The sequence below is a fragment of the Epinephelus fuscoguttatus genome, linkage group LG2, assembly GCF_011397635.1.
Source record: "Epinephelus fuscoguttatus linkage group LG2, E.fuscoguttatus.final_Chr_v1".
NCBI classification, from domain to species: domain Eukaryota; kingdom Metazoa; phylum Chordata; class Actinopteri; order Perciformes; family Serranidae; genus Epinephelus; species Epinephelus fuscoguttatus.
The window spans coordinates 20,993,196-21,007,791 of record NC_064753.1 but is presented as its reverse complement, the minus strand read 5'-3'; the positions used below and the strand labels follow the sequence as shown (position 1 = coordinate 21,007,791).

Below are 14,596 nucleotides of genomic sequence, written 5' to 3'. Positions count from 1 at the left end.
AGTTCAGTTTGAATAACAGCTCCATGAGTTTGAAGGCTAGAGTTACAAAGTAATCTAATTATGCTTGCATGTGTTAGAATGACCTCCCCAATGCTGGATGTTGCTACAAAAGTTGAGCTTCAACTTTTCCTACTGGAGCCCTCTGAGCTGGCCTCATTCAAATAATTGGGGTCATGTGTTTTTTTCAGGACTGTTGTCTGTCTGAACACGTTGTAAACATAATCTTGTGAAGTACAGCACTGCTGGAAACTAGCATGCATGCTCTGTGAACTATCTCGTAAATTACGTGCGTATTGTTTGGTACCAATCTAAAAGAAATGTGTGTGTAAATCAGAGACAAAAGACAGGTGTCAAAACTGGAAGCCTGGTTTTAATTGATATTGCTCTACTGTAATAATCCTGAAAGGCATAGTCTGGAGTAACACATGTAATGTTTCAACCCATAGTAGTTTAAGTTACAGAATCATAGGTCTCTCTTTTTGCATTGAACAATATATACAATGTGAAATAAATACATTTACACAAATGGACATTATTGTTGGAGCACACTTGTATGATACACGTCACAAAAATATACAGGTTATTGTTTCTTTTTTTCATTTACTGATGTGAAGCACATCTAAAATCTACGGACATGTTTTTTAATTAACACTACAGGGTCTTCTCTCGTACACAACTCTTCTCCACCACGACGGGGTCTTTTTAACCTTTAAATATCCTTCGTATCCAAACGTGTCATCGTTCTCTCTCCCTTAAATATTTTCTTCACATTTGCAAATTCAGACTGCAGGGTTAGCTGCAGCACAAGTGGCAGTTACATTTGGGGATTAAATACAACTAAATGACTAAACACTGTAGAGCTGTAGATAGACACAGTTTGGCCTTAGCAGATTTCAGGGGCAGCCATGGAAGATGGACAATCCCGCTTTGTTCCTACGCCTAAATAACTCATCCCTCTGTTCCAGCTAAACTATTGTTACATAGAGTATTCGCAGCTAATGGATCTAAGTTCCAGATGAGGGCGGTAACATGGTGCCTAAAGTGCAACCAGGTCAAACTCTTTCTATCGATGGCTCTGCAAAAACCCAGTCAGTCCTTCTTTCAACGCTCCTCTTAGAAAATACCAGTTTGGTTTGTTGTCTCTTATGTGGTTTTAACACTAACTGCAGAATCATTTTAAAAGCTTCAACACCATTTAGACGTGTAACACAAAACAAACAAGTGCAACTCTTGTCTCATCATTGCACAGTCATCCAAATATTGCCTTTTAACTAGCAAAAAAAATGTATGAAAACGCATTCGTTTTGTACATGTAAATAATAACTACGAGCAGCAAGTTATATCAAAACCTCCGAAAGAATCACACAATCTCCCTCCTGATTATAGCTGGTAGATTTATTGTTTTTTTTTTTTTTTACTAGCAAAACAAGATGGCATACGGCGAACCATTTCCTGCCAGGACCATCATTTACAGTAAATTACTCGTTTGACACTGGTAATTTGTTATTTAGGAAAATTCAGAAAGACATATCAGCATTTGCTAATTTAGAAACTTGATTCTTAAAAAAAAAAGGCTATTAACCAAATCCAGCTCAGCCTTAATCACCTCAGGGAGACGTGTAACATCTTTCATTACGTCAAATTGCTCAGAAGTACACAGGTTTGGTTTGACAACTTACAAATAAATAAAAACAGTAACATAAGAAAGAAAAAATAATAGTGAGGAAAAGAGCACTTTTCTTCCATAGGTTATTTGTCGACCATTGTACAGTGGATGATAAGAAATACCATCGTTCTGACCATGAGACGGTGTTTTAAGGTACAATCAAAACAGGAAAAGCAACTGTCATCAGGGACTTTACCTGCAAATTTATTTTATGCACCTGTGAAATAATTAGTGTGTATATTTCTTTTTAAGAAAAAAAATGACGTTAATGTTTAAGACCTTTGATGTGTTGTTTGAATTGATGCTATTTGTAGCACAAAATCTCTAAATCTAACTGTGTATAAAGAGGTACCACAAGCACAGTAACGCGTTCATTAAAGGAGACTTTGAGTTTTAAATCTTGAGTTCTTAATTCTGGGGCCGAAGCAGAAACGTGTCCCACAATGTAATGAGTGCATGGTGAAGAGAAGAAGAGAAACAGCAAGTGCAAACTAAACATGTCGAGCTTTTTTTTCTTTTTCTTTTCTTTTTTTTTTTTTTTTTTTTTTTACATTTCCCACCAACCCACAAAAACCTTTAATCCTAACCTTCACCTGTCCGATCATTACTCTTTGTGGTAAAACAAGATATCTTCCTGGAAATGAGCTGAAAACAGGACACAACGATGGAGGGAAAGAAAAAGTTTTTCATCTTCGTATTTTCTCTTTTTGACTGCTGAAACAGTAAAGATGATTGAGCCGAGCTGTATGGAAGGCAGTTATGTACAGCGAGTTTATCAAAAAAGAGTCACCTACAGTTCTGAATTACTCAAATGTCCTTTTCATTTCATCGTTATTTAAACCTAAAGATATACAGTATATTGTTTATTCTACAGGAAAGTTACACAAATGATCCCTTTTTAAATACTTGTATGGTGTTTCTTCATTTAGATACTAAATATTTAATTATTTATGTATAGTTTGGTAAAGATGAGTACTGTAATTTGATCTTGGTGGTCTAGTTAAGTTTCTAGAAGAAGAGCCTTATATCCGGTTCGGTTCATTGAGAGAGAATCCGGTGCCCAGACCCCCAGCGGACTGATCCGACAGACAGACAACATGGCCTCTACTCTACTCTGTGTTGTCTAAAGAAGAAGCACACGGCACAAGAACGGGAATCACCACAAGAAAAAGTACACAGCAACGCCTTAGAAGACTCAACAAAGGAGGAAAGGATCAAACAGAAAGACTTGAAAACAAAGAAACAGATAAAACTAAAGAAACAGGGTTTTTTCTTGATAGAAAAAACAGCGAACATGAAACACACATCGAGGCTGAACTACATTTTTTTTTCCTTTTTTTTCTCGATTTTGTTTCCAATAAAATGTCTTATGTTAGAATTATAATCTGTATAATTTACAATATACAATGTTTAAGAAGGCTGAGAAAATACCCCTTACTTATAATACTGATGTTTGATATAGAGCGTGTGATGTTAGAGATCAACTATATTTAAACTGCAGCACTCCTCAGCTGTGACAAGTTGCCATTTTATATTAGATTACACCCTCATCTACATTACACATTTTGGCATTCTTATTCGGCTTTAGAAATGACATAAACAATGATATAAAAAAAAAAATCCCTCGACTGTCTCCACCTGTTAAAGCTGTGATCAGTCAGCCATGCGATCCTGCTGTAACAATGAAATTGTTTTTTTATTTGATTGTAAAATGTCAGACAGCTTCCCGTAAGCTCAGCTTTCCATTTCTTGCCACTAAACAATGCACATTAAGTCACTGTTTGCAACACTTAATATAGCAGCAGACCACTATCTGCTATGGAAAGATATAGTGGAGTAATGATGTCGTGAGCAGAGAATGAAGTCTTGCTGCCTTTGAGTGTTGTAATCTGAGCCTCTCTGTTGTGGGAGCCATACCTGCCACGCGTGCATGTTAGTTCATGTGAGTTCTTGTAAGTGAATCTTCGTGGAAGTGTAGCGCTCACCCTGATTAACACCATTAGATCTGTAAGCATAGTTGCTATTGTTAGCACTATATACTGAGTTAGCACTGTTTGCTGCTAGCTGCCTGCTCAGTCACCTCCATGTGGAGAACCATGAGCACACAATCCTGCCAAAGACTCTGAATCCCAGATATGCTCTGAATGTCGCACACTGCTCCTTTAAATTTAACAGGCCACTTCGACTTTCAGGCCCTGTCTACACACATTCAGAAAAAAAGTATTTTTCCCTCTCTGTTTCGGCTTCTCGCCCTCAAAGTTTTCAAAAAATGTCTAATAAGGTGCCAGTTTTCAAAAGCTCCAGTTACTTTGTACTTGTGGACATTTGAAATGGAGCGTTGGGGAAATAATGATGTCATCTTCTCAGTGGGTGCATGTCAACTGTTGCTTTGTGTAATGACCATGTGCCAGAAACAATAACGACACTGGACTTTTTGTTTATGTTTTGTTAGCATGCTTGGTGTAATGACTACTTTACACTTAAACTTGCTGCGCCCAGTGTTATTTGGTCCACTTCAGTGTTTGTGGTTAGAGTCCACCAGAAACAAAGGCTTTGGATCTGAACCAGCAGATGGTGGGACATTTTTGAGAGTTGGATTGTTGTCAATGAGGAGTGGAAGCAAGACTTTAGCACGTCCAGAGCATCACTCGAATCTTACAGTAAGCTCCTTCGTTCGTAAAGAGAAGTGTAATCAACAGTAATGAGACCTCCAGTCGTTTGGTAAAAAGTAACTTTAGCTTGTAGACTTTACTGCCTTGGCAACGAATGGAGACGGCAAAAGACAGCTAATGCTGGTGAGTGTTTGGAGTCATTTTTGCGTTCTAGTGCATACAGAGATATTTTGTAAAATTAAGGTTGTGTGGACAGAATTATTTTTTACGCGTAGGGGGAAAGATTTCCACTTGAAAAAAATATCTTTTTATGTGTAGACGGAGCCTAAAAAACGCCTGTAAATTACTATAAAACTGGCCACCTAAAGTCCTTATCGTTCCGAGTTTATTTAATTAATGTCATTAAATTCACATTTTAAAAAAATGCTTTTTGATGAGACTTCTCTTTGTTCACCTGAAATGCAGGCTATATTACAGATGTGTGTCTAACAATAAGAAGCGGAAAAGTGAGCTAACATGAAACTGTCAACATGATGTTTTTTTATTGATGATTTTTTGTGTTTTTGTGAGCACCGTCTCCCTCTGCACAGATCCAGGTTTAAGTTGTTCTAATGGTCACCACACTCGGCCACATGGCTGAAGAAACATGACTAAACAGCTGATTATAAACAAAGAACTTTTGTTTTTCATCAGATTAAAAGTGACAGCAAAAAGAGCCTGGTCAAACATCAGAGCCCTGTGATAACTGCAAACTGGATTATGGATATTTTAATTTTCTTAGCTGCTTGTGTTACTTCTTCGGCCCTCACCATAACCGTTCCTCACACAGCTTTTATGTGACGGTGGCATTAACAGCTCATCCTCACATTTCTGGTCCACATTTGTTCGTGTCTAACTTTCTCTAACAAAGGAAATATTGACTGTTATCTAATAGCGTATGGCAAGTTACACAGAGAGAAAGAGAAGCTACAAACTCTCCTCAAATCCCCGTCCTCTCTCTCCCAAATTTAAGACTGGCACGTTATGTTTATATTGCAGACTTAGTCCATATGCACAAACCCCTCCTTTAAAAACCACTATTGCTCAGAGTTTCTCTAAGATAAACGCTGATTTGTTAATACATTATTACTTGTTATATTTATATATATATGATAATTGCTGAAAGTGGTCAAGCTGATAGAAAAAAGGAAAGACATATTGATTGATTCAGTTTTAAGAAGACAATATTATTAACAAAAACAAAGCCGTGTTATATGTCATATACAGGATGACAGTTATTTACAACCCTAATACTGGTATCATCGCTAAGATTATTTTCAAGATAGAAATAAAAAAAAAAGGAGTTTGAAAGCAACAATAGTTGTTCTTCAGTCAGTTTTGTCAGCACACATTTTCCTTCTGGTTCGTATTGCGTTGAGTGACTGAAGCGCCCCCGTCACTCCCTGAATGGATCACAAATATATCTCCGTGCTGACACGAGAGATGAGGTGGAAGTTATGAATGTAACGGAGCAACGAGGGGAGTACTGAAGTGACACTTTGCAGTTTTTGGAGTTTGGGTAAAGAGCACGGGCTGGACTATTCTTAATGGCACATTGACAGACTGAAATCTCTACTGACTTATGTGTGGAGAGCTACAAACCTGGGCCACTGAGCGGCTGAAAAGGTTTTAAACAGACGTCCAAACACAAGAGGAGTGTCTGACAGAATGAATGTGGACTCAGCCTACGTTTACCAGTCGGACAAGCAGGAATCCATTCTTGACAGTATAGATCGTCTTATTGTGTTGAGTAGTCTTTTGACTCTGTCAGTCGATCACACCTCAAGTGGTTTGAATATTTGGAAACATTTTCAGCCACATTAAGTGTGCAAACACTTAATTCTATGGTTATACTGACAGGTTTGGGAGGCCAGGGTCACTGATCCTCAACATATACAACAAATAGTAAAATTGTAGTTGACGTACGGGAGTCATGGGAAACCAGGAACTGAATTTAGGGAGAACCAGAGAGCGTTTACAGCAGTGGTTTCCAATCCTGGCCCTGCTGGCTTTCATAACAACCAGAAACATTTTCTGGTTGGAGCAGAAAACCAGCTTGAGGCCCAGCATTGAAAGCCACCGGTTGATCAAACCAGAAACAGTTTTGGGTTATGACAGTAAAGTTTGCTGGCATCCTCTGAATGGATGAGCTCCATTCTTTGGCAGGGCAAATCTCCTCTTCTTTTCTTTCTGTCCATCCTTCCAAATTTCATTGTACATGTAATTTGACAACAAACGTCATTAATACTTCTTTAGTGTTCTTTTTTTTTTTCTCCACTCGTCTTCTTCTTGAACACTTAAAAAACTCTGTTGGGGGAAATAGGGAGGGAAAAGGAGACACGAGTGCAGTCTTACAGTCTCTCTGAACTAAAATGAAGAGTTTTCAGTTTCTTTTAAATGTGTCCTCATTTAAGTGTTTGTCTTTAATAACATCTTAACTGTTATTAAATGCATAAGAGTTTTGCCATCTTCAGTGTTCGGAGCCACTGTGGTAACTGTTGAGTGATTGTTAATAGTTTTAAAACCAAATATCTTCTTGCCTTGGTAATACGGGGGTCATGTCCGTCTGTCAGCTTCTTCCCCAAAACAAAAGGTCAAGCGAGCGGCCTTCTGTCAAAGACGGCGAAAGTTCAGGGGTTCGGGTAAGAGGTTTAGGTTACTTGTTTGTTCATAGTTGGATGTGTCAGCAGACATACTTCAGGGACATGTTTCTGTGTGTGTGTGCACATGTGTGTAAAGAGTGTGTGCGTGTAAAAGAGCAAGAGGTCATTCAAAGTGAGATTCAGACTGGCGTCTAGCTGTCCTTCTGTCTATTCTCCCGCCCTCAGACCTTGGCTTCCAGCAGCTCCAGGAAGAGTTTGTGCATTGGGACTTTGCCGTCCTGCTTGATGCTGTAGAAGTGTTGCACAGCCTTGGTGGAGGTCTGGCGGAGCAGGGGGAGGGTCATGAGCAGCTTGCCCGCCCGGCGGGGATCCTCCTGGTGCTGGGAAGCCTCGTAGTCCTGCAGGGCCTCGTGGAGCACATCCTGGAGCTTCTGCACTGCATCCACGTCCTCAATGTGCATGGAGTCTGGAGAGCGAAGGAAGACAAGCACATAATTACGATTCAAATGTGAGCAAAAGATATTTGATGAGGCATTTATAGAATTTCCCACAGATGTTGTCAGTTTGGCCTTATCTGGACATGAAATTTAGATAAATCTTACATTAAAAATATCAATAAAGCAAAATAGGGTGTAATGGTTAGATTTATTTGTTACTATTAGAATATGATGTAATTTGGACAGTGAACTCTTTGGCTGACTAAAATGTTTCCGAATTTTCTAGCAATAAAGGCAGGCATGTTTTGCAGTGCAGAAAGCTCCCACAGCTCTCTCAGATGATGTTTACAACAGTATGTGTCTCTGTCAGTACCTGTGCCCCCTCTGTCTGCTGTGTCATTGATCAGTGCTGCAAAGGAGAGCGATGCTAAAGACTCAATCTGAAATCCAAACAAGGCGAACACAGGGATGCTACTGAAGGCCATAAACTCACGCATGGAAATTCTTTACGCTGTAGAGAAATGTAATTTTGATGTATATTTAAAAACACCTCTCTGCATTTGCACTGGAATATAAACCAACATGTGTTTTATACTGCAGACCAGGGTCAACTTTTAAAAGTAGAATTATGAATGTAGTACTGTAGAATTAAACACAGTCCATTGCTCTGTAACATAGATGTAAAACACAGAATTTCTAGTCGAAACTAAATCCAGGATGGAGGCGTTAAAATCAGATGCTGCTCCCTGCTCTGTCTGTAAAGTGTGGATCTGTGGGTGTGATAAATGGACACACAAAGAGATGAGTGGGCGGAGAAAAAAGAGATAGACTTGTCGAATGATGGAGAGATGCAGGAACACCTGAAAGTCTGTATATGTGTGTGTGTGTGTGTGTGTGTGTGTGTGTGTGTGTGTGTGCATAACCATTTGGCCGCACACATCTGTAATCTCCCTTTGAGCTGGCATGTAAGGTGCATTTCAGCATATGTGGCAGTAAAGGCTGAGACTGTCCCTCAATAATAATGCTCCATATTGCCCCTTAGGGAGGCAAAGTCTTAATGTGAGCTGGCCTTTAGCTCCCAACCTCCGATCAATGTCTCCGATCAATGACTACATGCATGTTAAATAATAATCACAAGGCAACTATTGATAGGCCACCACACCCCAACACACACACTTACACACACAAACTAGATCTGCAGAGGGGATGAGACCTATGAGTCTAACAATGCTATGGTACTTCTAACAGCACACTCCTCACACAAACACACCTGCTGAAGCATTTGTACATACGAGCAAACCATGGCAGATAAAGTATGACCTCACACATTAATTAATTCAATGGTAAGTAAAACATACATTATATTGTGCAGACAAAATAAATTCAACAGAAAATATGTGAACACAGCCACACACACATACACAAACACAATCAAATACACAGTGTTGGATCTATAGAGTGTAATGCATGTATCAGTATGCAGGACCAGACCAGTCAGTGGGCTGGATTCTATAGGGATCAATAGAAAACTCAGCTTCTATCTGTTCTCAAATTGTCTACTTTTACCCCTGTTTAAATAAAACTGGGTGGTCCACTAGTCAGATCTTTGTCCATACTTTGATGCTTGATGATATTTTCATCAGTGGGTAGGGATAAGTTATATTTATTATGTTAATGGGGTAGATTATTGTTTATATTTGTGTTCATACAAAAAAAAAAAAAAAAAGCATAAAATACAATCTATATAAAATCTCAGCTTCCGCATTGCAGATCTCTATTTTGTCAGTATGAGTCACTTTTACTTGTCTTTAATATTTTTTCAGTTATTTTCAATGCAAACATGGTCAGGCCAAATATTTAGCTGCCCTCTATGCAGCGTCTCTTGTTAAATGAAAACATAATTTAAACTTTATAGTACTACGATATGTGTAATATATCCCTCTTTCTTGAGAATTGGGACAAATTACATCCTGCCTTATTGACTTATCAACACACTTATTCTGTTTCTGGGGTGAAACATTATTTTTAAAGGATTTATTTACATGTATAAACATGATTTATGAAATGGGTGAAAACACCCTTGCCCTAGACAAACGTTTACATCTTCAAACAATTAAAAAAAGTGTGAAATGCCTTCAAAATGTAAAGCTAACAGTATCTACTGTTAACATCAGTGGAAAAATGTACTGTTATAGTCATCTTATTGTTTTAAACATATTTCTTTTAATGAAATATTGGCCCTTTTAAGATGTGTCTTCAATTTTTGTCAACTGTCTACAAAAACATAATTTAATGAGGCATAAAAGGGGGTAGCAATTTTCCAAGAACTCCTGTCTCACTTCCTGGTCTCCAAAAAGGCAGGAATGCTGCTCAAGTACTGGTAATATTTCTATTTTATGATTAATGATATTAATTTTGGGTGTGTCTCAACCATAACAAGATAAAAAACTCCTTAACCCTTCTAGATGAAAACTAAAAAAGAATTATCGTATAAAAATCTGTATTTTGATGAGCTTTAAGAGAACTTAGCTTTAGAAACTTTGAAAATAAAATTGCTCCTCACTACGACTGCTGTGAATTGATAAATAGATAACTTTTTGTCAACACTGTAACGTGTACACTGTCAGATCTGACATCTATTATGTCTGCTATTCAAGAAGAAATCACTGGGAGGTTGGCCCATTACAGGGTTTAATAGTCAAGACTTTGATGTTTTAAAATATATTTTCCCAGCCTAATTGAAGAGTAAAAATCAACCTCACCCAAAATAAGGTTTTGTCCCTGCTCTCAAGAATGAGTGATGTACAAATCAATGAGTGTTACTGCCGGTCGCAATTAAAAAACAATCCCTTACTTGGATTTCTAATGAGCGGATACCTGAGGTACAGCCCATAATGACCACGAGTTAAAATGAAGTTTAATGAGTTTCACATTGTTTTTGATTAATACTGTGTGTTTAGTATTTAAGCTGGTAGACATGGCTGCTGCCTGCGCTCTGACCCGCAGTACATTCACAAGTAAAACAGCAGACGTTAATGAGCACAAGCACACAGGGCTGTTAAAACACACGTTAACACGGAGCTCACAATGCGCACACACACACAAATGAATGCACAGACATACACAACACACACACAGGGACACACACACACACACACACACACACACACACACACACACACACACACACACAGACACGTGCTTCTTGTTTCCCATGGCTAGTTTAGCTGTCTTTACATGTGGGGCACGTTTGCTAACATTTCTTAAGGCTTGGCTTCATTAATGCAGACGATTAGCATCCTGTGAATTAATTAGTGTCAGTGCCCTTCAAAATGCTAATGCTAGCATTCTGTTGTCTTGAAGAGCAGTTGGAGAGTCTGGGCAATGATGCAAAGTTCTTATTTGGGCGTCAGCTGTTTCGATTTCAATCAGTTAAACGAATGACTATTTCAAATGTGAGCTCTCTCAACAGTGAGGTAAGCTTTTGATGGATAATTACTTTCCGGACTTATCAGGATATTTTTTATGTTGCATGTGCCAAATTCACAAATGGATTTCAGCTTCAGTATGAGTTAACAGCATGCTATTTCCCCCTGCAAAATAAAATGCATATTGTAGTTTGACATTTACCCATTAGTTTTCTGCTTTCATCTGCCACAGCCTGACAGGAACAATACTATTTATTCTTGTACTAAGTACCCTCCTGATATGGGGAGGTTTTTGACATGTTACTCTGTATTTACAAAACAAAAAAAGTGAAAATGAAGGTGCAGTGTTGACATAGAACAATATATGTGTGTAACTGTGGGCGGGTATAGCATTGAAAACATTCATTAAAAATGCAGACCAATACAATGTCACCACTTACTTCCTAATTACCAGGAAGTTGGATCTAGAGCTTTAACAATGAGCTGATTTATTTATAATTTTATCTACAGAAAATCTAATAATTGTTCGTTTAATCGTTTAACATAATTCTAAGGCAAAAATACTCTCCGGTTTCAGCTTGCAAAATGTAAAGATGTGATGCTTTTTTGTTTTATATCTTTGCAAAAATTAATATCTTTGGTTTCTGATTGGACAAAACAATTTGAAGATGTCCTGGCAGGAAATGTAATGGACCAAAAGATTAATCAAGAAATGTATTGCCAGATTAATAGATAAGGAAAATAATCTGAAGCAGTAACAGCAATAATTGAATATTATAAGATTCACAACATTTTGAGTGGCAGCACGTTAAATGGGTGTATCTAATAAATCTGAGTATGTTACCTTTTATGTTTAAACTACTGACTGTATAAAATATTGGACACAGCTACCACGACGTCAACCATTGGTTTGTGGACTTCTGTTTTGAAGCCTCAAGTAGGCACTTGCCACCTTGGTGTTTTGGAGAAAGAAGTGACCAAATATGGACGACAGGATGGAGCTGTGGAAGAGTGAGGGGTGCACCTGACTCTGTGGTGATGCCTCGTAGTCACTCAAAGTGGCCTCGATTTTAATTATGCACAACTTTAAGCCTTCATAAAATGTAAACGGGTAAGTTATATAAGCATCTACCCCCTGTAAGGTTGAATGTTGAAATTTGCTATAGAGATAAAAAAAAATTGCAGCAGGCTGTAAACATGTTTATTTCTGCTGTAAAGTTAATCATTTTAACATGGGTGTCTATGGGGACTGATTTGCTTATGGAGCCAGCCTCAAGTGGCCATTGGAGGAACTGCAGGTTTGGACACTTCCACATTGGATTTATTTTTCAGCCATAGAGGTTGCCGCTTGGTTTAAACCACTCCTTCTCTCTCTACCAGACCCGTCAACTCATCCAGACCACTGTAAATCTCAGGGGCAAAGAGGACTATGTAACACCTGTTTGCCAAATAAGTCATCATAACCATCATCATGATCATCACCACTGCTGTCCAGCCTGCAGAACCAGACGGCTTTCTCAACTTTCAGTCAGCAACATTTATAGACCAACACACACACACATGCGCACACACACAAACACACAAACAGGCGGAGCCAAGAGATTGATTGTCACATAGCCCACAGGAAAACAACATGTCAATACTTTGTGCATGTGCATGACAGCATGTGCTGTATGTGTGTGAGCAAACATTTTTAGTGGCTCATATATAAGCACACACTAATGTTATATGTATGTGTTCATGTGCCAGAGAGATGATATTTGAGAAAAAGAGCTTGAGTATGTTTGTGTGTGTGAATGTGTCGGCGTATGTGCGCGTGTGTTGATGGTGGCAGAATCAGAACAAAAGGCACCTCCCTCCCTATTCAAAGCTCTCCCGTTGCATTCTCCCATTTAAACACATTGTATTGACAGCTCCCCCCTTGTAATTAAAGAGTACTGAAGAGCTGGCCGGCTTCCAAGACAAAGTTCAAAAGACGGGTCATGGGAGGAAGAAGGCGTATGTGTGTGTATGTGTGTGAGGAGGAGCGTGTGTGTGCGTGCGTGCGTGTGTCAGTCAGCTGTCGATGCAGCTGGACACATCAGAGAGGGGGCTTTATCGACAGACTTTGGGTTCTAATGATTTCAGCTTATTTAACAGGCATCTGAAGAGACGACTATGCTAATTGTAAAAGGGCTCGCCACTTTGTTTGGGGGTGGGAGGTGGGCTTCAGGTTGAAGAGTGTGTGTGTGTTTTTATACCTTTGTGTGTGTAAAATAATTAATTGTGGGCATGTGTGACGGTTAGGAGTATGATGAGACAAATGGCTTTAACAGTGAAAGTAGAAGGTTTGACAACTGCAGGTGCAGTGTGCGAAAGTATGCGTCAGGTGTCGCAGTCGTGTGTGTGTTTGGATGTGGAGTATTGAAATCAGTCCTTTGATGATTCAGTTTAAATGAGTCCCATGGGAATGGAGATCCCTAGGATTAACTCTTTCTCCAGGAGTCGCATGCTCACAAACTCAAACACACAGACACACACACATACACACACAGAGACAAAAACATGAGCAGTTTCATACCTGAGTTAGCCAAAGCGATGGCCTTGAGAGCGACAAATTCCTCCTTCTCTAGCTTCATAGTCTTGTATTTCTTCACCAGCTGGAGGATGGCATTGTTCAGGTCCAGAAGTCCGGCTAGCTTCGACTGGTCCTCGTCCATTATGTAGTCCTCGGCATACACCAACTAAAGAGAAACACACAGAGAGGTTGCAGATAAACATGTACTTTTATACGTCATTAGAACAAGAAGCAAACCTGAAGTGAAGGAGGCTGACCTTGTCTTCAAAGGACAGTGAGCGGTAGACAACACGTAGGATCAAGATCTCCATCCATGCACTCTGCAGTAGACTCATCTGGTCTGCCAAAGACAGCGTAGAGAACCCTGGGGACGATTGAGACAGAGACAGAGAGAGTGTTGTTAATTTAGTGTGCGAACAGTTAAGTAGTTGTTGTTTTTTTTAAATACTGTTTTGCTGTGCAGGAAGTAAAGTAAGTTAATTGGCTTTTAAAAGTAAAACTTAAGAGGAGCAAAGAGAGTGAAAAGGAGAGAGTAAAGCTTGTTTTGAAGCTGGTGAGAGGGTCAAGATCAGCTCTCCTTTCTTCTCTCCCTGCCCACCCTCCATCCATCCAGTTGACCACAGTCCTCCTCCTCCTCCTCCTCTTCCTCCTCCTCCTCTTCCCCTCTCCCCTGTGCCCAGGGCTGTTCTCTGGGGAAAGGCAGGCCTTATCTCCCCCTGACACAGCCTCCATGGATCAATGCTGGCCATCGCTGCTGCACCGCTCAAACACACAGACTAATTGCTGCTATGGCCTCAAAACTCCTGCTTTCTCCGGTGTCAATCCATGTCTTTCTATTTGCCTATGTCTATACCTGTCTGTCTCTCCAATCGCAATCCATGCCGCTTTATCTGTCAGCGTCTATCTACGACTGACCATCTGTGTGTCTGATTCTGCCTTCACCCATTTTTTCCCCCATCCATCTTGATACATTTCAGTCTCCATGTCGTGTCTGTTTTCAGTCTCTCTCTGTTTCACATTTTTTTGTCTACTGCTTTTTGTCTGCACTTCCTGTGCTCAATGTCTCCTTTATTTCACTCTCATTTTGTCTGTAATATTTCCACTTCTTCATTTCATATCTTACATTCTTACTTACAGACTAACGCCTGTTGTCTCTCCCTCTCTTGTCTTTCGCTTCCTGTCTGTCTATCTCTTTAATGGAACACCTGCCCACTCACACCTTTCCTCACAGCTGTCCTCTCCTCACACACCTGC

The 14,596-nt window shown here is 39.5% G+C and overlaps 1 protein-coding gene across 5 annotated transcripts in view; it reads right to left on the bottom strand.

Moving 5' to 3' along the window:
• Positions 1-368: 368 nt before the first annotated feature.
• The window catches only part of esrrga (estrogen-related receptor gamma a), an 86,872-nt gene continuing 72,644 nt past the window's right edge, over positions 369-14,596 (bottom strand). For all 5 annotated transcript variants that reach the window (XM_049604505.1, XM_049604476.1, XM_049604492.1 and 2 more), the window contains exons 7-9: positions 13,600-13,706; positions 13,346-13,508; positions 369-7,386 (exon numbers count right to left, since the gene is read on the bottom strand). In XM_049604505.1, the coding sequence (XP_049460462.1) occupies positions 7,142-7,386; positions 13,346-13,508; positions 13,600-13,706 (515 nt within the window). In that variant the 3' untranslated portion in view covers positions 369-7,141. The remainder of the gene's footprint in view (positions 7,387-13,345; positions 13,509-13,599; positions 13,707-14,596) is intronic.